At 40.7% G+C, this 26,704-nt stretch overlaps 1 protein-coding gene across 4 annotated transcripts in view; it reads right to left on the bottom strand.

The window, feature by feature from the left end:
- LAMA4 (laminin subunit alpha 4) overlaps window positions 1–26,332 on the bottom strand; it is a 157,274-nt gene extending 130,942 nt beyond the window's left edge. For 3 of the 4 annotated variants that reach the window (XM_037842608.1, XM_037842609.1, XM_037842610.1), the window contains exon 1: window positions 25,481–26,332. In XM_037842608.1, the coding sequence (XP_037698536.1) occupies window positions 25,481–25,675 (195 nt within the window). In that variant the 5' untranslated portion in view covers window positions 25,676–26,332. The remainder of the gene's footprint in view (window positions 1–25,480) is intronic. The other variant, XM_037842611.1, reaches the window with a different exon arrangement.
- Between the last annotated feature and the right edge of the window lie 372 nt (window positions 26,333–26,704).

Here is a 26,704-nt window from a genome sequence, read left to right as displayed (position 1 = left end):
CAATGGTGTGAGATGACAGACATTTCTGTTACCTTCATCTGGGTTTTTATGAATAATAATGACTGATATTTATTGAGAACTTGCTAGACACTAGGACCTAAGCTAAGTGTTTTTTACGGATGACCCAATTTGATGATTACAATTTAATGGTCCACAGTCTTACACCTCTGACTAAATTACCTTCTCTTTTTACTAGAAAAAGAGGTTTAATGGTCTGTAAACTGGCAATGACTTCTCTTCAGTGGAGAAGACACAGCACTTCCTTGGGTGGGCTCCCCGGTTGGGGCGGTTCATCAGTTTCCACTGCATGTAGATACGTCTGCTTCTGTCTTGAGGTATCCTGTGTACTTCAGCACTATACCCATCTGGATGGATCAAGATGCAAAGCAGAGATTGAGTGGCAAGACATGTCTTTCTTTCCTTGTGCTCTTTTTCTCAGGATGATGCATCACTGAAGAAATGGTAATATGAATTAGTAGGAAAGGAGAAATTCATCCTAAACCCTTTATTGCACCCACCTACTCCTAGCAGATGATCTTGCCTTCTATTTCTAAGAGAAAATAGAGAATTCTGGGTGGAAAAATCTCAGACTACCTGCTTCTCCTTCTCAAAATTCATCTTTATCTGGACTCATCCAGATGTCTTCCCCCCATCTCAGAGGAGGAAATGCTCTTCATCTTATGAAGGAGTACTTTCTACTGTGCTCTGGGACCCACACATTCGTCTCCTTCTGACCCTGCTCCATGACCTGGACTCCCTCCCTCATCTACCATCCATCTCTTCCCAGCTACAGAGATGAGGAGAGGCAAAGAGTACAGTTAGGTGCTGGGTCCTACATTGGATGTGCCCTGACTTCTTCCCCTAGACTCAGACCCTAAAAACACCCTCCCTCAGCAATGCCTTCCCTGCTTTGTCCTCCTTTACTGACAGCCAGTCTTCTTGAATGAGAGCTCATTTTGCCTTTGCCTCCATTGCACCACTGAAACTACCTGGACAAAGATGTCTGGTGCTGCCTTGGTGGCTTTGCTTCTCCAGTCTTCTTTGATCTCACTCCGGTATTCTCATTGTTGAAATGCCCTCCTTGAAATTCTCTCTTCTCTTGGCTTCCAGGACAACTGTCTCTTCTGGCTTTTCCTCCAATCTATCTTTTTATTTTTGGGGGTGTGTGAGGGTTGGGGGGGGGAACAGGGGAAGGGTGGTTCCTCTTCCTCTGCTGCCCATAAATTGTTGCTGTTCTCCAGGGTAAACTCCTTATCACTCTTTTCTGTCCATACACCTTTGCTGGGTAATGTCAGCCCCTCCCACAGTTTCATCTTCCATCTATATTTTGGTGACTACCAAATCTCTCTGGATATCCCTGAGCTCACCATTTTGTGCCATGCTCTTGTTTTCAAGTGCCGATTAGACATGTCCATCTCCTGTCCTTGAGCACATAGGCTCGAATGTGTCACAAACTGACCTTATATATGCTCCCAAATCTACTTTTCTCCTTATATCTCAGTCAATGATTGTAATTATAGGACACAGAATGATAAAAGTAATGGATCAATGTTTTTAGATTACATTAATTTACTTTACATTAAATAATTTTTGGAAAGGTTTCCAAAAATGTGAAGTCCTTAAGACTCAGAGAATGGGTTGCATAAAAAAATTACAGGATTGAAGTACTCAAATTCCATTTCTTCTTCTCAGTCACCGTGGCTATCATCATTTATCTCAAATCTATGGCATAAATGCAGGTATATGAGGTACTACAGGGTTAGAAATCTCAAGCCCAGAAGCAACTTTACACAATCCTGAACTGTTACAAACTTACTCTCTAAAATAATGGGTAGATCTGTGTTGGGGCCAATTGCATGAGTGGACTGTCTCTGAAGTAATTTCCATGTAGAATACAATTTTTATTAAAGGTTACATAATTAAAATGTGCTAATTTGAAGCTTACTTATGTGTTATATTATTAAAACTCAACAGTAACCCTAGCAACTGCTTAGTACTTGGACAACAAAAGATTCAGGAAGAAGAATTTTGTCACGGACACTCTGGAATTGCTGGCACATGGTAGTAATAAAAAGCACACTGGGTATTCCTGAGTTTTATCATTGTTTTTAAATCCTCTACAGACAATTTAACCCTCTTATTCTCTCTTGGGTTAGACTGTTCCCACCTTTTGCTGTCTTTTATATGCCATTGCCTCATAGAGTTTACATTCTATCTCTGCAATATTTACCAAGATAATTCCTTCTCTTCGTTCTCAGTACCACTGTTTAGTTCAGGATCTTGGCATTTCTCTCCTGGAGTATTATGAGTACATCCATCCTGCTCTTTTTGTCACCAGCTTTTCTCCCTTCCAGTCCATTCTTTACTACCAGAATTAATTTTTAAAAACCTTATACACTACTTTTCTGCTTTAAACCTTCCAGTGGCTTTTCATTCATTGCCTACATGAGTAAACAAAATTCCTCAGCATGATATAAAGGCTTTTTTTACAATCCAACCTCAACCTAGCCTAGTTAGACTCAACATTTGCTCCCTCTGCTCTAATTAAACCAATACGTCTTCTCTCCCGAAATATACAGCACTCTTGAACCTCATGCCCTTGCACATGCTGTCATAGAGACCCAGGATGCTCTTTGTCCCCCCCATCACCTGTGAATCCTCTCCTCGGTCTCTCACATTCAGTCACTCTTCCTCCACACTCACGAGGCCCTCTGCGCAAACCTCATTAGAGCTCATGCAACATGATATTGCAATTTTAAGTTTACACTCCAGTCTCCCTGAAATAACTCTGAGCTCCTTGAGAATAGGGATCGTGTCTTATTCATCTTTGTAGCCTTATCACCTCTCACAGTGAGGTAGGGAGTAGATGCTGAAAATATGTTTGTTGCAAATATGGATTTGAACCACCTTAGAGAGCAATTTGGCAAATCTCACAAATGGAGACATCAGGTCATGAATGAATCTCTCAAATATGATGTTGAGGAAAAAAGCCAAATGCAGAATAGAAAGAGTATGCTATCATTTATATTGCATTTAAAAACATGCAAACTAATACTATACAATGTGTTGTTGTGGGATGCATACCTATCAAGAAGAGTATAAAGAAATGAATGAGATTGTAAGAATTCAAGACAGTTACTGCCTCTGAGGGTAAAAGAGTGGAATGAGACAGATGAAGGTGATATGGGCTTCAACTTTAATAGTTATATTTTATTTCTTAAGCTAAATAGTAAGTACACAAATATGAAAGACAGAAAGAAAAGAAAGAAAAGCAAAAAATCCCAATTAGGTTGGTGGATGTTGGATTTCCATGTGCAGACCTGGGAGGTCTTTAAAACATCATCGTTAGGAAGTGACTAATGTGGACTTGACAATAGATTCAGATGCTTGTGTATAATTTCCCTAACTTCCTTGTTATTCACTTTAAGTACCATTATCACCATACACAGTTTAAAAAATAAGCACAAGAACATTCCTTACTTAATTTGGTCTTCCTTTGTTTTTTGTCTTAAGGTTAGCTGCTTCCTCCCAACTGGAAGCCTTTCATATATCTGCATTTATGTCTCAGTTAAAGCATGCATCAGGTTTTAGGTTCTTCTAAAAAACTTAAATGACTACCTAGTTTGATTTCCACTCATTAATTAATTCTAGCAGTGAAACTATATGTTCTAAGCTACCTAGCAACCCAGAGGATTCTCAGGGTATTTATTAGAATAAATAATTCCTGACTAATTTAAGGAATAAGTAAAGGATACTCAAAACAGTGCACAATACTCCCATTTTGTAATGGACTGGGAAACTAAACTGTTAAAAACCAAGTAAAATTTTTTCTAGGCCAGTTTTCTGTCCAAAGAAGGGATTTGGGGGCCCAAGCTCAGCCAGTCCTCACTCTTTAGGGGCAACCAGTAAAGAGAACCCAATCATCTCTGGCCTTTGACTAGCAGAACATGACAGAGTGACCACAAGCTCAGGCTAAAGATTGCCGTTTCCAACAGACCTGGAGGTGAAATGGAGAATCAGGAAAGGTTTGTGCAGTCATTCAGACCAAATGAAGCTGAACTGTGGAATTTAAGGTTGCATTCTATTTAGAGTGTGATAAATATTTTACGTAATTACTTTTCCATATTTCCTTGCACTAAGGTAAAATAATTTACGAGGTAAAACAGCAGACTGTGGTAGATGTTTTTGGAATGGGCTCCCCAAGTAGAAAGGAAAGGGGAGACGCCAAACATTTGGGGAGGGGAGTCATCACTGGTGGAGAACTGAACTAGCACTGTCAGTCACAGTAGCAGTAGGGAACAGAAGTCACCTCAGATGATTCAAATGAAGAGATCTGAATGCATGGGCAATTTACAAGTGTGGGCAGCTTAAGGGAACAGGCAATAACCAAGCAATGGGAGACTGGAAACAATGGAAAACAAATGCTACCACTCCCAGTGCCCCAGGGACAGAGGAAGAAGCTTTGGCTATTTAACCCACGAGAGATGGAGTTGTGGCAGAGGGGCCATCAGTGGGAGCTGCAGACTCAAGGAGCCACACTTCTTTCCTAGAGGAACTTTTTGAGGCAGAGGGGAGCAGGCAGAAGAACCCAACTTCTCCCTTCTCCCACAATCCTGTCTATCGGTGCCGAGCAAGTAAGGCAGGGCGGGCAGAGCTTGTATGCAGGGCAACAGTGGAGAGTAACCAGCAAACCATCATTCCCAGGCATGTGGCAGGAGAAGGTGCTCAAGCAATAAGAGGAAAAAAAGAAACAAGAACTGGGGAGCCCTGTATCTGGGGACTACGCAACATCCAACAGATGGGTGAAATGACATCTGAGTTACTTTCTCAGACAATTTTAGGTCAAGGTTTTGTTCAAATAATCAAGCTGCCTTTACCAAATTTTCAAAGGCTCATTAAAAAATGTTAATTTACCAATTAGGATGGTTTTAAACCCTGAAACAAAAGCAAAGTCAACTTTTGCTAGAAAAGAAAATCATTACGCCCCATACCAGAAATCACTGTTTTGGCACCGACTGAGTTAGAAATAGATCAAATGTTTAGGATTATTTATATCCCAGCTTCTTTTTGATTGCATCTTCCTCATGGCCCCACACCTCCCTTGCTTTGCTGGTGGAAAGCAGTGCATCTCTGTGTCTTTTGCCTCCTCAGATAACCTATTCCCCAGCCTTCTTTGGGAACAAGTCTCTGAAAACAGATAAAACTGTAACAATATCCACAATCTTTTCCAACGTCTTGAACTCAGCTTTACATTTCATATAAATTCAATCTACTCAGTGATAACTGTTCTTTTTGGAGTGGTAAGGTCTCTTTTTAGCTGTATTTATTCTAAGCATTAATTTGGTGGTGACAACATAGATTTTTAAGTGTTCTCATTAGGGGACATAATTAGGAAATGGCAAGGATATAAATGCCTCTTACATACGAGATCTATTTTTGGAATAGCTAATAATGGACTTAAAAGAGCTAACAAATTGAATTCTATCCATGTGGGGATTAAAATGGCACTATCTAAAGATGGATTGCTCTTCAGATATGTGGACTCTTCCATCATAATGTATAACAATCTAAGAAAAGTGGCATTTTCCTCCTGTTCAGTTGATGGAGCATATTTTCAGGGAATCAAAACAGATAAGAGTGTATTCCAAGGTAGGATTCCTTTTAACTAATCAGGTTTGGTAGGTTTCTCAGTATAATTGCTGTGAATTAAGTGTTAAATAAAAAAAAAAAAATAAAAGCAGTTCTTAGGTAGAGGAAAAAAGTTTCATTTCAAATGCTTTCTCCTTTTGTTGTTATTTTTCTAATAGTCCTACAAATCCTTCTCCACCCCCTGAAACATACACATTTAAATGCTACTTCTTGGCAATTTAAGAAGTACACACATGTGTATCCATGATCAAGTCTGTATCCACCCACCATGCATGTGACAAATGGCAGCCGTTCAGGAAATATTTGTTGAGCAAGTGAATGAATCTCTGCTCCCCAGCTTCTCAACCGCACTCTTGTGCCTTCCGTGTGCGCAAATCTATTTCCTAGGCTGTAATTCCCTATATTCATGTCCCTTGGAAAAAACATGGAGTGGTACAAAGCATCAGATCATCTGGATTCCCGTTCCAGCTCTACCACTGAGGGAACTTGCCCAAGTAATTTAACAGTAGGCCTCAGTTTCCCTTTTTTTTTCCGTTATCTCTTCTGACTGGTAGTTAGCTCCTCAGTGAGTGTCAACTCCTTCACTCATTATGCCAATGACCTTCAAAATTACTGCTTATTGTCTTTCTTCTCCAGAAGTTACATGACCCTGAGAATAGAAACTAGGTTCATCTCCTTTTCTGTATCCTCAATGCCTTGCAGAGCATAGGACTTAATAAATATATACTGAATGGATCTGGCATTAGGAATTCACAGAATGCCAGAGCTGGCGGAAGCCTTAGTGGTTGCTTTATCTAACCTCTCATTTAAGTATGGAAAAACTGAGGTCTAGGAGAGTCAGGGGGTTATCAAAAGTCATTTACATCAAGTTAATGCCACCAGAAGTGCTCTTCCCACGAAACCACACTTTTTAATGATGATGAAAATGTGGGAATGGTGCTGAAGCTCACAGCTCTTCTGAGGCTGCAAACAGACCTACACTGTCCACCTCTGCCTTTCCCAGGAATATGTGGGGTAAAAGTCAACTCTGCTCACATTTATCAGGTTTATCAAGAATCTCATCAAAGATATCCCACTAGTAGCACCTTCCTCATTTCAAAGGCAAGTACCACCATCACCAAAGGTCTTAATTCCACTCCCCAGGCACTAGGGAAAGAACATTCTCAAGCCTTGTTCAGGTTTGCTTCCTGAGTGTGGAGAGTCGAGTTAGGAAACATTGTCCACGAGCCCTCTGGAATTACTAGGTTTGGCATGTGGCAATTACTTTTAATTTAAATATAATAATTTTTAGAAGGTGTTTCAGATTTTAACAGTTTTTATATCATGCAGACAGAAAGAGACTGCTAAGCAAATAACGTAGATTATTCATCAGGGAAGTCAACTCTTGTTATGGTATCCAGCTGTGTTTCTGACACCTCCCTTGTTCCGTTTGAGGGATCTGACAATAGACCCCGGAAAGGATGCCTGTTTGTGTAATTTACAGCAGCATGTGTGCAGGTGTTTCCCCTCGTGAATCAGAAGCAGATGTCTGGTCAGGTAGAATGTATGACAGCTTGACATATATCTGGCCTCACCTAACGGGAAATCTATGGCCCATAATTTATACTAATAAAATAACAGCACAGCAATTTTGCTTGAGCCATGAAGCCAACACCTCCGTTCTTCAATACTAAGGGAGGTTAGAACGCACAGAGAGTTTGAGTTTATGACTGGCTCAAAGCTTAAGATTCTGTATGTTGAATCTACACTTTGCCTTTGATGTATTTTATGAGATAAATGTTATGACACATTTGACAATCAGACTCTACCCCAAGTGTCCTTAGTTGTAAACTGTGGGCAGTAGAATTAATTTGATACATATTTTACATCTCTACCATGTGCCAAGCACTTGGATCTTCAGGCTGAAAGCCAAGATATTCAGAGTGACAGTCTGTTTTGGGGACTCAGGAGACAGGGCCATTTTCAAACAACTTATAAATAAACACATAAACCAAGAAGCAACTGCTTCCTGAAAGCAAAGCAAATGAGTTATCATCCTGAACATTCAGCCCCTTACTTTTCAGGGAACTAATTAAAAAAAAAAAAATTGATAAACTTTCCCAAGTGGTAAATCTATATTAATACCTTTTTTATATTAATAACATTTTAACTCCAAATTCTATTCCTTTTAGAGTATGAATGATATTCAAAATTGGTATGGAATTTCCACCCTTTTCATATTATTTGAGGGTATTTCTTATGGTATCTCTCCCCAACTTCTCTCCCCTAAGATTTCACTTAGAGACTTTTGTGCAATACTGTCTAATTTAAATCTTCATTTTGTCCAATTTTACATTTATAAATGGCCTAAATAATCTGCACATTTCTTTTTAGTAAAAATTCTGGAGGATAGGTTCAGAATCACTTTACACACTGATATGTTTGTAGCTTTAAAATTTTGCCCCCAAATAACCGATGTGACCCAGATAGTCATTCTGATATAGCATGTTTGTAAAAGTGAAGGCAAAGTACACAAACATGTCACAACGTAAAGCTAAAAGTAAGCGACTGCAAAGGAGATTGCATTGACTGGAGTGTTATAAATCTATTCTATGCACTGCCGATTTAATGACAACAAAATAATACACATTCATGAAAGGAAATGGATGGGGAAGGCTGAGAGTGTTTGATTTAAAGCAATTCTGTTATCTGTCATTTGAGGGAAAAAAAAAATTGTGCTGACTTTAAAACAATACTTTAGTTACAGATGTTTCCAGACCCCTTCCCTGATCCAAGGAAACAAAATACCATTCAGCAACAAGCCCAGATTTAGAGATGGGGCTTGTTCCAATATAAACATTTCTTTGCTAGACCTTCTCCATGAATGTGCATAGTCAATTTTTCCATATACAGTGGGAAAGACAAAGCTTTTAGCTTAAAAGGCATTCTCTTCCACAGTGAGGAGCTCCTGGAATGAGCAGCCAAGGGACGCCACGGACCACGACTGAAGTCAAACTGAACCCTGATTCGTTCCTCAGAATTATAAGACAGAATTACGTCAGAATGTGCACATGCCACAAGCAGAAAACCAGGCACCGTTTTGGCTTTCAGTATTTGTTATGGTCATTTACTGATTCTGTCTCTCTCTCTGTTTACCCAGGCCCCAGCCCAGGGTCTGTCACAGAGCAGGTATTCAAATAGTTAAGGGATACTATATTGAATGCATTTGGACAGCCAATTTAGGGAATAAGAAGATGAATTACAGATCCTACTTACCTCAGGTAATTCAGCAGGGGGCACTGAAGGTATATACACAACTTACTATAACATAAAGTAGAAAGTGTTAAGACTCATAAGAGAAGTACAGAGGAATGTTAAGAGAGAAAGAGTGAAGAGGAGGGTGAGATTGCTTCTAACATGGGTGGGGTGGGGGGTGGGGTAGATCAAGAATGGCTCCCTGGAGAAGGTGGCATTTATGCAGGGTTTTTTGGAGGAGGAAAGCTGAAGCTGAAAGGTTGGAAAACACTGGGCATTTTTTTAGTTATTTCCCCTAAGGTAGAAAGGCTCAAACTTACATTCTGCTGATGTTTTATTGCCCAAAGCAGGCATCCTTCACTCCTGGTGATCTACTTCTACAAAGGCACCAGATGGACCTACTTTTTGTCTACTTGCTGGGACCTTCTTTGGAGGGATTAGTTTAATATTGGTGATTAAACGTGTGGGAGATTTTCAGCAACTCTCTGGCTTACAGTGCACTCACCCAGAGCTATTACTCTCCCTTCACATGCTATAGATAATAATGGAGGCATGGCCTAGTCCCTGAAATAAGTGTTTGGCGTGCCTGGAAGCCTCATTAATTCTTGTGGCCATCAGGATCCCATGAGGGATTCTCATGTGGCTTGAAATTTGAAATTTTGGAAGCCAAAATAATTTTCAAGTTACAACCTATGCATAGGGAGGATGTCATTCAACACTGAAAGGAGTATATTTTTATCTTATCCTGTTTCACTCTAACATTTATAATGAATTTTGACCAAAGCAAGCTGAGCAGGAGAATGGTGGAAATAATTTGTTTTGTGTTTCTCTGGGTAACTGCGAATTAGATTTAATTGACTTAGCATTTATCAAGAATTAAACCAAGGAACTGATGAGCTTGGTTTTCAATATTTTTTGTTAATAGCCCAGTCACTGAGCAGCTTAAATGGAGAGGGGAAACACTGTCCTAATCTAAACCTTGAACTACATTCATTTTTTTTTTCCTTTATTGAAATTTATACATTTCTTAGATGATTTGAATTAAGCTCCAAGTAAATTCATGTAGTTTCATGACTTTGAGGAGAAAGGGAATTTTCTAGATGAACATAAGCTCATGTTAGCAGATTAAAAACAAATCAGATAACTGTATCAAAGGAAAATCAAAATGGCTTAGATAATCTAAGAAGGCAATATAATGTCTTATAACTAAGAAAGGGTCTGATGCCTGTCAGCTTTCAAACTGACTGAAGGGAAGAGTAGACAGAAAATATTCAACAGAAAAAAAAATAACAAAATGCTTATTTCCACTGCACATTTTGATATATTGCAGGTCTAAAAACACAGGGCACAGGAAAAATGTGTCTCATCTGCCAAAATAATCATAAATAACTTTTGAGTCTGTGAAGAACCCCAGCCCTTGAATTAAAACCCAAAAGTTTTAAGCACTTACACAAGTACTATCCTTCCATCATAAAGATTATTACTCTGACCTTTCAGAGTTACTAGTATCACCTGAAACACAGCATTACCTTTTCCATATGGAGGATCCTTCTTATTTCAAAGACCAGAGGAGAGAACAAAGGATGACAACATCCACCATTTGAAATTGAACCACTGCGTGGGCAGTGGGTTAGAGCTGTCACTGCTTCCCATAACCCTCCTTGTTTTGCAGAGCATGGGTGGCTGCTCCAAACTCCTTGAAATCCCCATTATTCCTCATCCTCTATTAGGCTCTGGGCACAACTGAGCAGATGCTATTCACAGGGTAGTGCCTGCACCAGGCCAACTACAGTTCTCCTGGAAATTGGCAGATTTTTCTTTGAGATACCGATATTATATATTTTCTTGCTGTCAGAAGACTGGGGTGACTTGGCTTTGAAATCAGCAGTGAAAGAGCTCCACGAATGAAATTAGTGATGCCAGAACTCTGACTTGTCATAGAGTAGGTTTGGAAAATTGTGCAGTGGTATGACTACCAGATAGACTCCTTTGGTTCCATCATGAATTTTCTTCACTAGTTTCTCATGCACCAGTTGTACTGCTATATGATAAGGAAGTTTGTTTGAGGTCATATCGAAACTTGAAAGATGACTCTGTGCAGGGGGATTACCAGACGTGACGCAGTCTGAGAATTTTAAAAATGAGTTTTTCAATTGTTTTGAAACAAAGGGTTATTGTCTTCTTTGAATGCTTGCTCTCTTTCTCTCTCTCTCATTCAAGATTTAGGATGTGCTGTTTCTGTCTATATGACAATCAGAAAACTCTAGCCAGAGTTTCTGAAATCTTATTAGATCTGAATGCTTTCTTTCTAAGTAGCTGACACTGTTAGGTGTTGAAGGCAAAGTTTGAGGGGTCAATAGCCATGTGAGTCAAAGCAAAACACACATGAAAGAAAAGGGATGAATGAGGTAGTTATAAATTAAATTCAAAATTGAGGTAAATATAATGACTAAAGGACCAAGAAAACTTTTACGTTTTAGTGATTAAATTACTTAGGACTAAGGCACAGATGGGGACATAAGGCATAACAAGAAGGCAAACATGGATATGCTCTTGTCTGATGCAGCTTCATTAATTTCTCTTTAATGTCCCAATACAGATCTCTGGGTGTTCCTCTCCTGCACTCTTTGTTCTGGCTATGGTATCCATGTTCTGTGATGCAATAAGATAAGAGGACTGGCCTGAGAGCCAGGAAATTTGGTTTTGATTCCAGTTCTATGAACCAGCTGTGGGAACTTGGGAAAGTGACTCAACTTCTGGCTCTAGTTTCCTCCTCTTTCAATGACAATAGTGGCATGATGATTTCTAGGTCCCTTCCCATCCTAACAGTCTAGAATTCTTGGAAACTTACGGTGTTTTAATAAGGTTCCATGGTATGAGGCTTTGGGAAAATCATTTAACATCTTCGTATTTTACAAATTAGGTTAATAACCATTGATCTCCCTGATTTGTAAGATTACTGAGAGGACTAAAGGTGAAATATGTAGGAAAACACTTTGTAAACCATAAAATCTTTGTTAACTATTAATGTTATTTTTCAATTGTGTTAGAGGTCATAGGAAATTCCAATTCTGGCAGTTGTGAATAGCACATGTTCAATATCAGTAGCTTTTGAAAAGCTGAACTCTTCGAGCTATGGGTAGAAAAAGATATAGGAGGCTTTCCAAATTCATCAGAGGACCAGTTCTCCCTGAATGTTTTGCAAATATGTTATAAAGCAAAATAAAACAAGTTGTAGCTTGCCTCTGTGACCTGTGAAATGCTTACAGAACGTTTTTAAAAAAATTTAAATGAAAAACTAAAGATAAAATATAGTTTGCAATGCTTATTTTCTTCCTTCCCATGGTCGTAACATTCGTGGCAGAAGCACTTTGGTCTTTGGAGATAATGGAAAGCTAGCTTTTGGAGAATGGTTTGGGTATAAAACCATGTTGGACATAGGCGGAGAGTTTTCTTTTTAGCTCAGGGCACAAGTAGGAAATTGTGGTTTAGGTTTAGGGTAAGATGATGTTTATTGTGACAGAACAATTGATTTAGAAAAAATAAGAACTGAGTAAACATTTAAGCATTCCTATGAGGATCAAAAGATACCACCTATCTGGTCAACCCACTACTACCCTATCCTCTCTCCAGAGCTCTTTTATTGTTTTCCTCAGCACTCCCAGGTAATGATTGAGACAAAAGTGGAATTTCTTAACTTCCTAGGAAAGGGCCAAAAATATCATCAGACAGGGAACAGGAAGTATAAAAATATCTCTCAGGAGAGCACCAATTGTTTACAGATTTCTAGCTTGTGTTTGTTGCTGCTGTGAGATGATCAGAGCTTCTGCAGCAACCGTTAGTTCTATTTACTGGACCTAAGGCAGGTGTGACTGTGTGCAAGCACACGTGTGTGTGTGTGTGTGTGTGTGTGTGTTGCTGAGCACTACCCTGGATGCACTGATTTGGACAAGACTTTGCGTAACATTTTGGAGACTTGTCATGATTTAAAATATTAATACAGGAAGCCCCAGACTAGTGTTTCTCAAACATTTTAGAGCAGTGAAACCCTGTTTTCCCTAATGAAATCTCATGTGGAATTCATCTGGTTGTAGGAAATAGGGCCCCAAGTTTCTCCTGCCCAGCCTTGCCTTACTGTAAGTTGTATCCAGAGCTATTTCCATGGAGCCTCAGCTTAAAAGCCCCTGATTTAGTAGATCTAACATTGAAAGGTCCTTGATCTTATGTTAAAAGGTCCCTGAAGAGATTTTTTTCTCTGTGATTTAATACATTTCTACAAACATCGGCAGCACCTTTGACTTCTCCCTCATCCTTGCTCCCCAAACACATGGCAAATCATCTTGACAGAACCTCTGTGATGATCTTGGCGTCTGTTCTCTCCTTTCTAGATCATGGCCACCATCCAAATCCAGGCCCTCCCTTCTTACTCTCTCCTGAACGATCATCAGTGCAAAGTGCAAGACACAGGTTTCCCTGGGCTTAGGCTGTCTGCTGCCTACTGCGCCAATCCATCCTATAGCCTGTTTCTAGGGTAACATTGATGAAGCACAATCTTCAGTGTGTTTCTCTCCTGCTCTGAAATTGTCCTTGGCTCCCTGTGTCTAGTCCAACTGAGACTATTTTCTTTCCCAAAGAAACCTTGTGTCTTTACGCCTCCTGTCTCCTCTGCTTGGAATTCTTTTCCTCATTCTTAAAGACTCTACTTAAATGCCACCTCTCCCATGAACTCACCTGCAAATTTCCTACTAGGAGTGAGTTTAGCTTCTAAACTCTTAAGAATTCTTGTAACCTACCAATTTAGTTGTATTACATGTTTTATTCATTTGTAGCATTCAGGGCATTCATGCTGTGTATACAGCATTTGATTGTATTCTTTTCAGCATACATGGCTTTGGGTGAAGTAGTAGGTACCTTTTTGATAAATAAGAGAATAAAGATGTTGATGCTGATCAACTGAGTATCCCTGGACTCTTAAGGAATACCAGTGGCAATATAGGGCTGCAAATACTATTTTCCATAGTTCAAGATATCTAATTAAGATTAATTGTGACATAGTTATGAAAAAATGTACAAGTAAAAAGAAATGCTAAATTTTTATGTTTGCTTTTTGCTTTTGGCCGAAGTTAATGCTGAGCGATAACACCGATCAACTTATTTTATCAGACGCCTTCTTCTGCAGTTATAAATTACTTTGCTGTAGAAAAATGAATTATTGCTTAATGCAGGTCACTGGAAGGCAAAACATTTCAAGACATGAGACGTGAGGAGAAATAGTAAAAGGGATCGTTGGGTGTGAAAAATTTGGCAACCACTTCAGTAATGCATTCCCCCCCTTCCAGGTAACAACAGACCTCACCAGTGGGTGCTGCTGTGAGCTTCTCATGGCCCAGAAGGGCGGAGACCACGTGGGTCTGTTCCCCACCGGATCATCGGTGCCTTGCTCGGTGCCTCTCACTCACCATCACTCTTAATTGTTGTGTACTGAACGAATAATTCACTTATTTCAGCAAGCTGTCCTATACAGTGCCTGAAAATTTACAGGAAAAGGAGTTAATAGCCTAGGTTTCTCTTAGCTCTGATTGGAATCCTTTCTGTTGCTAAACTCCTTTTCTTTTCCTATCATCTTCTGAAGGGAAAAAAATTTAAGGTAGACTGTCACTCAGATTTCCTGCGGGTGACGTCCTTCGCCTAAGCATTTCCTTTGAGGTCCTGTTTTTACAATATTTCAAGCTCTTTCCTAATCCTCCTATCAAGTTCTTTTAAGTTGTAGGTCCCCAGAGTAGACACCACTGAAATGACTAATGCTTAATCTAGCTGGAGATACCTAAATATATATACACTCAGAAATTATGTCAATTTTTATGTCTATCATGACTAATGGAAGAATTTCCCCTTGATATGGGGGTGTTAGACTTCGGTTTTCTATAACTTAAAAAGAAAAGTCAGTGCCTAAGCATTCCACTAATTTGAATGTTCTTTAGAGACTAATTTGAATGACATCTTTAGAGACAGCTATTAAGACCACTGTGGCATTCCTGGATGGTTCTGGGGACCCTTGTTAGCAGAGCTATTGTACTCTGAGCACTGTGAGATTTAGGAACATAGATGTTAGAGGTTCATTATAACACAAAGGTTAAGAGATTAGAGCCAGATTTCCTATCTGTGACCTTGGGTAAGTTACTCAACTTCTATATGACTCAGTTTCCTCATCTGTAAAATAGGGCTAATAGTGAGGAATAATTTGAAGTAATACACACAAAGCAGCTTAGAACAGTGCCTAGGACACAGAAAGTGCTAATGAAATTGTTCAGTAATTAGAGCTAAAAGAGTCTTGGAAATCAACCAGTCAGCTTTCCTATAAGGGTTCAGGGATAGCGGTTCTTTAAGGTTATTATGAAATAGCAAGCGGGCTCTCTGCAGGCTGGGGATGCATCAAGGAGAACTGGAGTTGGCAGGGGCAACAGGGATGTCTCATCTTAGCAGGTGGAGATACAAACCCTGGAGGTCTCAAACCCTCCATAAAAGTACCAGCTTGAGGCACAGCCTTGGAAATTAATTCTTATTTTGGGAATAGCTCTTCCCTATCTCTTAACATTATCTTTCTAGTCTAGGGCACTCCTCACTCCCTGAAGACACATTACCCTGAATCAGAAACACTCCCTTGTTACCAAGAAAAACATTACAAACCAACTGTTCCCTGAAGTGTCTAAGCAACACCCTATTTTCAAGCAGATTCCACAAGTAAATTCTTCCCTGCCTCCCCTTCCCTTCCCTTCCCTCAAGGATCCAGAGCCTCCAGTGGTCCTTTTTCAGTATCTAGATATGGGATGCTGGAAGGGTGAGGAGGAAGTAAGAAACTTCCATATCATTTCATGTCTTTTCTCAAGAACCCTTTCTGAGTATGCCCTGCGTGTCACCTGTGGTTTCAGGAAGTGATATTATTACCTTCTCAGCAATTCTAGAGTCTTTGAAGCAGCAGTTTGCTTTAAGCTTGCCTTTTTATTCTAAAATGCACCTCTCTGGGGCTGGGGTCTAGTACCTGGGTGAGCCTGTGAGCCCCTCACGAGACCCACACTTAAGGCTCCCTTTAGGGAGCTGGCAGGCTTGACTTTTCTTTCTTTATAATTATATCAAAGAGCTTACTTTTTGATTTCCTTAAGTCCATTCCAAATTCAAGCCCAGTTGTACTTTAGAGTCTAGCACTTCTCCTATCTTAATATGCATATGACCAACCCAGGGATCTGGTTCAAAAATGCAGATTCTAATTCTGGATGGGGCCTGAGATTCTACATTTCTAACCTGCACCCAGGTGCTGCTGTCCTTGGACCACACTTTGAGTTGTGAGGCTTTGGATCCCCCTTCCCTATAGCTGGCAACAATTAGGGCCTCTGGCACACTGGGCAGGTTCCCTCACTCACTGACAACTCCGACTTTCAGAAAGTTTCTTGAAAATATTTGCTTCTGAATGTCACATCCTGCCAAATCTGGAGCAGGTTTTCAAATTAGGCTTCCTTTTTTCCTTCTTATTAAGACTCAGTTGACTGCTGTACTGTACAATGCAGTGATTTCAGTTGATGTTTATAATGAATCAATAAATCGTCCCTGGCTCTCCCTTTTGCAGTAAGTGAAAATACGTTCTCCTTTCTGGAATTTCTACCACTTGGTACTTTGCTGTTGTGCATTGACATGTCTTCCTCAATAGTTCCCCATATCCTCGACCTCTTCTATTGTCAAACCTTCCTGTTTCTCAGTAGTGGAGTTTTTTCTGTTCAGGGTCATCCTGAAGGGTCTCGATAGGGTGGGTGGCTGCACTCTGCTGTGGGTGACTGTTGACAGCCATTGATCCCTCTGGAACACACTGCAGACACACTTAGGTGTGTGCAGATAATGCTGTCTGGGAAGTCTCCCTGGTGGGCTCCCTTGGAGAAGCTCCTGTCAATGGCTGAGCCAGTGCCCTGTCAGGCAGATGATCCCCAGCCCTGAGTCTGGAGCCTGGAGCTGCTAGTAAGCAGGGAAAAGTACTCCACTAAGGGCCCCCACCTTTCCATCACCCCCAGGTCCCCACCCCAACACTAGGTCAGGACCCTGTGTTTCCCTCTAGTTCTGGACTCTTAAATCTTGGGTTCTAACTAGGACAGCGGCTATGACTTTGTGCAGGTTCCCTTTAGGTAGTATATATTTTAATCTAGTAATTAGACAAGTGCTACAAGTAGCCTTGGAAATCATCTAGACACTATTTTTTTTTTTTTTTCCCCACCCAGAGAGGTGAAGGGACTTGTTCAGGCTCCTCTAACTGGAAGGATGATATGGCTGTTTAGTGGTAAGGCCAAGAAACAGAATAGTTAGTTCCTGACTCACTGTCCATTGCTCATTCCACTCCACTCAATTCTGTGAGAATTTCCAACTGATAATTTGACTTAAGGATAAATAAAAACAATAAGAAGTAAAGCACATAAATAGCATATTGGAAGTAAGCAATTTCCAATAGAAAATGATCTCCAGTTCTAAAGCTAAGGATGATCAAGTCCATTGACCTAATTTGAAAGAACATAAGACTAGAATTAAGAAGACAGTTCCTGGTGCAGCTGCTGAGCTTTGTCTCCTTGGATGAAGCACTGCAACCCACCCCGAGACTCAGCTTACCTACAAAATGCAAGAGTCTCTGAACTTCCTTTCTAGATTTAACATTCCATGATTCCTTTGATTTTATGGTTCATACTGCAAGGTATAATAGAGTTATGCATCCAGTAATAACCACCCACTGGGTCTGTATTCAAACAGGTCTCCTTTATGCTGAATTCTGTGCTAGAGTAGAGGCTTCAGGGCTTGTCCTTACAAATGGAATTTCAGGACGTCTATTGGCATTGATCGTCACAGACAATTTCAGGCATACAATATAGAATGAGGCTATTATTCACACACCACAAGGAGACACCGGCCTGTCTCCAGACATTCAGACTCTGCTCATTCCCTAAACAACAGGCATTTAGCACCTCACCTGTGCTCCAGGAATTCACAGACTCACAGATGACGGAACCACCCTGCTCTGCCCAGGACGCACAGCAGATTCGCAGGAAGAGAGGTAACAGGGTGTCATTGGCTTATCAAACCATGTCATTGTTCACCAAGGGGAAACACGCACACCTGCAGCTGTGAAGCTAGCAAGGCACTGTGGAATAACTGCCGAGGAAGAAGAGGCTTCTCGAGATTTTAAGGCTGAGACCCTGAATTTGTGACTCCAGACTCTTCTACAGGCCCCTGGCATCCCAGAGTATGAGGCTCCCTAGATATTTCTTTTGCCTTCTGCTGATATCTATATCACACATCACAAACCTTTGGGTCAACATTTGGCTTTCTAGAGTTGCTTCGTTTAGCTTGGCCTTGTGGCGATTCACTTTGTACACAATGGTATTCCATGTAGCAGTTATGTCTGAGGCAAATTTCAGTTACAATATCATCGATCTCTAGCATTCCTGATTTCCTTTAAAGCAATCATGCCATTCTGGCTAATGGAGGGCATAATTTCAAAATAAATATTAATACACAAGGTCTGCACTGTGCTCAAGGATCCTTTTAGCTTTAGTATATGGCAGGGATTACTGGTTTCATCTGCAAGAGACGTGTGCTAATGCAGCTGTTGATCTTATGGGATTTCTCCAACTCACCAGTTCTCATGGAGTCATAAATGTAGATAATTTACTCCATTTAGGTAAACACAAAATTTCTAGCTTCCACCAAATCACAACATACAAACTAAGACAGTCCTGGGAGTGGAGGCATTTTGCGTATAACTCAAAGTACATCTGTACCCTTCTTCCCCTTTATTTTAGCAGAATTTGTTTCATCATGAATTTTTTTTTTCTTTATAGAGGATTTGGGCTTGAATATGGAAAATTTCCCACTACTATTCAGCCTCGGAATGCTGTTTCCCCCAAGTTTCTCAAGATAAAAAGACTCAGATTCAGAGCTGAACTGCTGGCAGCTGAATTTCATTATGACTTTGATGGGAAACTTAAGTTGGAATTACAAACATCTGTGGTTAAACTTCCCTTTAGTAAACCATTTCCCAGAATTTAACTTTACCACACCAGAAGCAAAAAAGAAAACAGTTAAAAAAAGAATGCTGCTCTTTTTCAAATGCAGATGATACTTTAATTTTCTTCTATATGGTCCCTACATCTCAATATATCAGCAGATTTACTTATTTTGGAAAAAAAAAATTGCTTGGAATTGCTAAGTTTTGGAACCAAAAGCATGTACCAGCAATCTAGTCTCTAACAATCAGATGGGTCAAAATTATGTCCGGAACATCATTACATTTATATGATTAATTTGAGCAAAGAAAAACCCTAAAAGAGGGGAGTGCTTTTGGCATTGTTTCCTTCAAGAAACTGTGAGAGTCAAATTTGGGAATGTAAATGTGCAAGAAAGGTTATAGTTCTTTTAGCAAAGGTGTTGAGTTTTTCATTTAGCTTTTCTGGGGATTTAGAGAAATCTCTTCATTTCTCCTTACTGCCCAGATCATCCTATTGCTGGGGAAAGAGATGTTTAAGGGAACCGTTAGGGAGACAATAATTTTAAAAGCTAAAGTTTTAAAGTCTCCTTCTCCTATGTTGGATAACTGGCAAATTTGTAAGTAAAAGTTTAAAATAATCAAATTTACAGAATAAGTAAAGATTTAGATAATAAAAATGGACTGATACTACAAATCTTTACCTGCAGATAGATAGAAGCTGATAATGGAAGAAAGGGGGAGAAAAGGGACAGAAGGAAGAGAAAACTGTCTTACTTTGTGCGAGGCAGTTTATATATATCTAAATCTATCTATCTAACTATCTTTCTATCTATCTATCTATCTATCTATCTAATTTCACTTAAATTTCACAACAATCTTGCAAGGCAAATACATTTTTTATCCATTTTGCAATCAAGGGAACTGAGCCACAGAAAGATGAACTAATTTGCCCAAAGTTGAATGGGCAAGAAAGTGGTGGTGCTGGATTCACACTGCATCTGTTTTGCTATTCACCCCATTCTGCCTTTGATGAAAAGTGAGTTTTAAATATTGTAAAAACAGAGACTGCAAATAAATAGCCCTTGAGCTGAAGCTGGCCCTCATATGTATTTAGCCCACAGGGCATTAGAAAAATTGAGTCAGCAATTTCACTTAAGAATCCAGATTCTGTGTTCTCTTGAAAAAAAAAAAAAAAAACCAGATCTGGCAGCACCGAGAGGTGGCTGCTCCTCTGGAAGAGGAAACAAACCTTCTTGTTCAGTTGCTTCAGGCACCACCCCTCACAAAATACGTTCCTTTCGCCAAGCTTGCTTCACCCAGTTGTTTTCTGCCTGGCTCCTATAAGGATCTGAGTTTTAAAACTTTCTCTGATTAAATCAGAGAATGCTAGAACTATAGGGAATGGAATTTTTTTTTTCCAAGAAATTTTGCAATAAATTCTGTAAGACAGAATTTATTCTTATGAGTGGAGCTGTGCTGATCCTATACCTACTCTATATTCTATACCTATTAGTCTAAATCACGAACTTCTAATATCGATTGCAGCACCACATAAAGGAAACATAATAAAATATGCTTATAAAAAAGAAATAGAAGATATAAGAAAACCTGATAATTAACAAACAAACAAACAGGTATCTGTCAGGGAGACCCAGTGGTGTATTGGTAAAAGAGTGGAATTTGGAAACCTTGGGCAAAGTACTTACCATCTCTAAATACCAATTTGCTCATCTATAAAATGGGTATAATTTTAATTATTGAAGACTGTATAAGATAATACATGTAGGGTTCATGGGATATAGTAGAGGTCAATGAATGTTAGTTTGTTGGTTTTTTTCCTCTTCTTTATTACCTGAGTAATTTAAAAAGTTTAAAAAGTAGTAGTTTAAACCACTGGAGACTGGAGGACAAAGGGAAATTATTACCTCTCTCTTTGATAACCCTAAGATTTATGCAGCTTACAATGTTCATCCAGCAAGCCTGAAAAAATGCTCTTTCATTTGCATTTTCTATTTCTTCATTTTAAGAAATTCCCAAAGCCAAAATTATCCCTATAGATACTTCTATTTACCTAACTATGTTTTCCTAGATATTCCTGCACAGTGCAACTGATTTTTGAAAAACTACTTCCCAGCTGTGCCGCTTACCATCTAGAGAACCTGGGCAAACTCTCTGTACTTCAGTTTCAGTGTTTGTAAAATGAGCTAATAACTGTACTCATCCCACTGAGCGGTTGTGAGGGTTGAAGAAAAGAGCTCATGGAAAATGCTCAGACCAGTGCCCGGCACGTGGTAAGTACACAATGAATGGTAGCTATAAGCCATGCTATGACGTTACTACAACCACAACCATGTTCTGGTCCTAAAAGAATGTTTTCTTTAAAGGATCTCCTTTGGCATTTGGTGAGTAGGTGATTGTGCCCTACTGGTCTAGCTAAGGACTCATCATTTTTCCCACATTACCCCCATGGCACTTTGCTAATAGCCACTCTTACAAGACTTTAACTCACTCTGCTTTATATATTGTCTAGGTTTATATATATTTTTCTCTCTGAGATTGCTTACTCCTTGAGGGTAGGGTTGTGACTCTACTTTCTTTCTATCCTGATGCCTACTTTATTCCTTTGTTGGAGGTAAAGCTCCAAAGTTGGTTGATAAGCAAATGAATGGATTGATGACAGCAAGTAGGGGGTTCTAGTGGCCTTTTAATCACATTGTTTAAAGCAGCAGTGGAGAGCAACAGCCCAGCCCGGTGGCTGGAGGTCTTAATGTGGTCCTATGGGGCCTTTTTCAAAGTAAGGGACTGAGATAAGGAAAAGGAAAGCAGATAGTGAAAGATATCTAAGCTATCTTTTAATAAACATTCTGCAATCCCTTAATGGCAGGGAGCCTAACTATGTGTAGAGGTGTGGGGGTAATGTTATCAACAATGGAAAGAGTCTAGAGGAAAAGTCCTTCAGAATTAGTGCAGTTCATGGTGCTGTTTGAGCAAGGAAGTTTGTCCAGTGTGGGCTACATTTGCCACATGGGGGGCATAGATTTTCTTGGAGGGAAGTTAGCAATGGCAATAAAAATAACAACCGCAAAAACCAGTAAGGTTATTAGGAGATAAATTCCCATTTTCCTCTTTTAGGGGAGTTTGCTCAATTTCATCAATTATTTCCCTTATTTCTCAATTACCTATCAAAGCCAACAACAGCCCCATCACCCCCTTGCCTCCCCTTCCACTTTGACCCTTCCCACAGAGCCTTTGCCTCCCCTCCAGGCTCTCACTGTGGCTTTTTTTTCCAGCCACTGAGTGTCAGCCTCCAACCTAGTGATTCTTGACCTTCTTTAACTTCTGCTTCTTTCTGATAGACAAGAATCTCACTCCTCCAAGCACACTCTGATGCCCTTTCCTTGGGAGTGTTTCCATCTTCAGGCCTGCACCCCATCCAGTTCTTTTGTATATCTATACCTGGTAGAGAATAATTTTGCCTAGCTTTACTTTCTATAGTGTGCAGATAAAACAAAGGGACCTTCTCTCCTTAAATATGAAATATCAGGATACTGAATACGCTTTTTGAAAGTCTTCCCTTTTACCTCCCTACCTACTGAGAATCACTGCTCTGACCTTTTAAAATTCAGGAATGATGGACTTGATTGTTTATCAAAAGAGCAGAAGGTAGCAAAATCCTTCCCACAACTAGCAGGGTTACCCATGGAATTCGCATCCTGGGGGAAGCTAGGGCTTGTTTTAGAAGGAAAGGAGGGGCCTTCCTCTGCAGTCAGCCAGCGCTCTCCATCCTTCTGTTCTGTGCACATTTTGTGTATTTGTCCCCTGAGCTCACACTGAGCACTGCAGTGTGCTAGAGTCTAAGTCCCAGGCCAAGGATCCGGGGGTGGGGAGGACACATTTCCTGGTAGTGAGGAGCTCAGGAGATCGTCAGGAAAGCCTTCAGCCAAGCACCTCCCACTTCCATGCTCCATGCCTGCCTTAGTATTTTTCTTCCTTCCCTTTGAAGTGCTCATGGTAATAAAATCCTAGGAGAAATGAGGACTAACCATTCTTATAAATCCAATTCAAATAAAGTGAATGTATTTTTAGATATCCTCCCATCCACATCTCAAACCTCTCCCACGAATAATGTGTTATATGTGTCTGAGTTCTCTCTCTATATATATGTAAATACAATCTCCTGAACCAATTCAGTAGAGTGGTTGGACCATGCTATTAAATCTCTGGGATGAATGTGGTTTAAGGTCTGCTTACTGGCTATAAAGAGCCTGGGAATCCCAATGGTGAGGGTTGGGATCACCATGGGACCGCAGGCTCACTGGAAGCATTATGTGAAACTATGCAGTGGGAACATAATTACCCTCATCCCACCCTTTCTACACCATATACTTTGACCCCCCTGGAATGACTAATAGCTTCTTTCTGTTTCCCTAAACCACAGGCCTCATCTGGCACTCTGAACCTATTAGACTCTGACAGTATTATGAATTTAACTAACTGTAGGACATGCTTTCTGGTTGGAAGGTTATAAAGCAATCAAAAATACAGCAATATTCAGTAAAATAGCACCATAAAAATAAAGTTCTGAGAAATATCCCCAAATAAGGGTTTCTTTTAATCCAATCATCCACCTATTTTAGAATTATAACATTTAGCATGCTTAAAGCATTTATACCATGTCAGGCACTGTGCTAAGCACTCTATATTGTATCTAACTTGATCACAATAATTGTACAAGGTACAAAGCAGACATCAATAACTTCTTTAAGTCGCAGTTTTCTTATATGCAATTTGGACATCTGTAACTTTCCCAAGGTTAAGAAATTGTTAAGTTGAAATTTGAATTTGGAATGATCAGACTGCACAGCCTGCCATCTGAAATACTCTGTTATTCTGTCTTCCAAATATTCCACTGAACATATTAGTATCTAAGAATTTGATCAGGGCCTCAACATTAAATTTAAGGTTTCCTAAAAATCATGTAATTATTTTCATAATTTTTGTGTGATGAGAGTTTCAAAAAACAACTGTGGTTGCTTGTCTCTTAAATAAGGTTGCCAGATTTAGCAGATAAAAATACAGAATGCACAGATAAATTTGAATTTCAGATAAATAATGAATACTTTTAAAATATAAACACATCCCATGCAATATTTGGGACATATTTATACTAAAAATTTATTCCTTGTTTACCTGAAATTCAGATTTATTTGTGTGTCCTGTATTTTATCAGACAACTCTACTCTTAGGCATTTCATTCAGGGACTTTCCATACTCGAAGCAACAGGTGGAGATATGCTTTGTGGGGGGTGTGCGGGGGAGGTAAATTCCACTCCTGTTGAGAATACTTTCCTTTGTGTTATGTGGAGTCTATTCTGGTCTGGATTCTCCCCAGTGTCTGGGTGCAAAGTTGGTCAGAGCTGTGACCCCCACCCCTGCCTTTTTTCATGGAAGTTACACTTTGCACCACTGCACAGTGGGAGGTTGGCATGCTCTGATCCTGCCCCATTTTGGGGGGTGAGGATTGGGATCTGGTTAGGATTCACTCCTAGAAAAGGACCATTTTCATGCACCTTACTTTTATCAGTAATAATTAACAACTCCCGTGATACTAGCAATTAGCAGCAATAATCCAGACTTCAGTGCCATTAGAAATGGTGTCAATTGCATAAATATTTTGGTTGTATCGTTGCTGTAACCATAGCTATAGGGTATGTGAGTGTGTGTGCATGTTTTGTTAGGTTAATTGCTCCTTCCTTTCCCATGAACTTAGGTGACTTCATTTTCCCCCTCCTTAGCATCTCCCACCACTGGACATGCTGTTGTCTGTCTCGGGTCAAGGGGCTGACATTTATTCTGGATCCATCCTCCTTTTGTAAGTTTCTACACTTTGGTTATGTTTTCAACACAGAGCTATTGTAAGGTATTCAAACAGCAGCTCTTTGACTTAACATTATCAATCGCATCTCCTGATCATTTTTACTTTGGGGATGGCACTTGGTTTTATTGGGAACTTCTCATTTTTGGAGTATAATGGTTTGTTTCCTATATGAGGTAACCGCTCTGCTGTTTCCCACCTCCTTCTTTCATGACCCATCACCCTTTGCTCACCCCCTCATTCTCCCCTGTAGCAAAGGATCTACCGTTTTTTGTGTGACAGAAGGATAGGTCCCATAATTTTGTTCCCACTGTCCCAACCACAAAGGTGTTGGAAGCCAGCGTCAGGACACACATAATTACTCTACTTAGAGGGACAGGCTCACTTAGTCCAACGCGTGGTAGAAAGTCACAGATGCGCCACTTCCGTCCCAGGTGGCAGCCTAGCGAATTACTCAGAGCTCGCAGGACACATGCACCTTTTCCAGTGTGAACAGTGACATGTTCCAAAGCCTCAACCCAACTCAAACCATCCAAATCCAACCTACAAAGTAAAGCTTTATTTCAAGTTTCTAAACTGAACTTGTTCGGGCGAAACTCTCCAGAGAGGTGGGTGGGGAAGAGGGAAGGGGAGAGAGAGGGGCGAGTGTGGCACGGCCCGCGGGGCGCAGGTGCCCCAGGGGGGCGGCAATGGCGGGGACACGGTACCTCAGCAGCAGGCGGCAGCCATCCTGGGGCCGCGCGGGGCTCGCTCGTCTCAGGCTGGTCTTGCCTGCCGACCGCTGAGCTCCCTTCAATGTCAAAAGGAAAAGCGTTGTCCTCTCCGGACGCCGCTCTGGAGCCGACGGCGCCCCAGAGGAGCCACAGAGGCAAGACCGAGCGCCAGGCTGAGCTCAGAGTCATCTCTGTGTTCACATCCAACCGGGGTCTTCCAGGAACTGCTGGTCGTCTTCGGCGCCCACGCCCGCGGCGCAGCGGGGCCTCGCTTATTTTATTTTCTCTCAGTCTGCAGTTTCCAGATGTGCCAAATCAAGGCTGTCCCACGAGCTCCTTATTAAAAAAGAGAGTAAGCGAGTAAGCGAGTCTCTCTCTCTCTCTTTGCTCTCTCACTTTCTTCCTCTCTCCCTGTGGTTCTTCTCCCCAGAGGCTCTGTCTGCAAAACCCACAGATGGATGGAGTTTAAAGCAGTGTCAAAAGGCAGATGGGATCCCGGAGAGCCGGCTAGCGTCCAGCCACCCTGTCGCCCCTGGCCGGGATGGAACACTGCGCTCTTTCTGGCTTTCTTCCCACACTCATTCTCACCACTCCCTTTTTACCTTCCACTTCCAGACCCGCCCACTCCAAGTTGGCCTTTCAGACGCAGAGGTCCGGCCTTTCCTTTCTGCCTCCCTTCCCCTCGGTTTGGAACCCTTCCAAGGGCTCTCGATGAGTATTCAGCTTCTGTGATTGCTTCCTCACATCTCTTATTCATTTGGTCAAGGTGCGGATGTCTGATCTGTTTATATAGCTCTTGTATGTGGCCCTCTCTGGTTTGCAGGAAAATGGGTGGAAAAGGGATTCCAGGGGCAGAAGCCAGAGGTAGATGGTCTCAAATGGCAGAGGGGCAGGGCTCCCACTTTCTCCAGCAAGGTTTCTCATTTTCTAGAGATGACAGCTACACTTTTCTCTCGAAACTCACTGGCCACCCCTCTTCCTCCCCACAGTCCACCCAGTAGGCTTGGGAGAAGAATATCTTTCACTGCTGCGCTGGAAAATGACTTCATTACGCAAATGCATGAACTTTTATTTACAAAGAACATCTTGTTTTCATCCTAAAGAAGTGCTTTGTAAGGGACAGGGAACAAGGCCTGCAGTGTATGAGCCTGTCAAATATACTACCCACAGCCCCAACCTCTTCCTCTTGTCCTGTAATCTCATGCCGACTGCGTCTGT

The sequence above is a fragment of the Choloepus didactylus genome, chromosome 7, assembly GCF_015220235.1.
Source record: "Choloepus didactylus isolate mChoDid1 chromosome 7, mChoDid1.pri, whole genome shotgun sequence".
Classification (NCBI taxonomy): Eukaryota; Metazoa; Chordata; class Mammalia; order Pilosa; family Megalonychidae; genus Choloepus; species Choloepus didactylus.
This window is presented reverse-complemented; position numbering and strand designations above follow the sequence as displayed.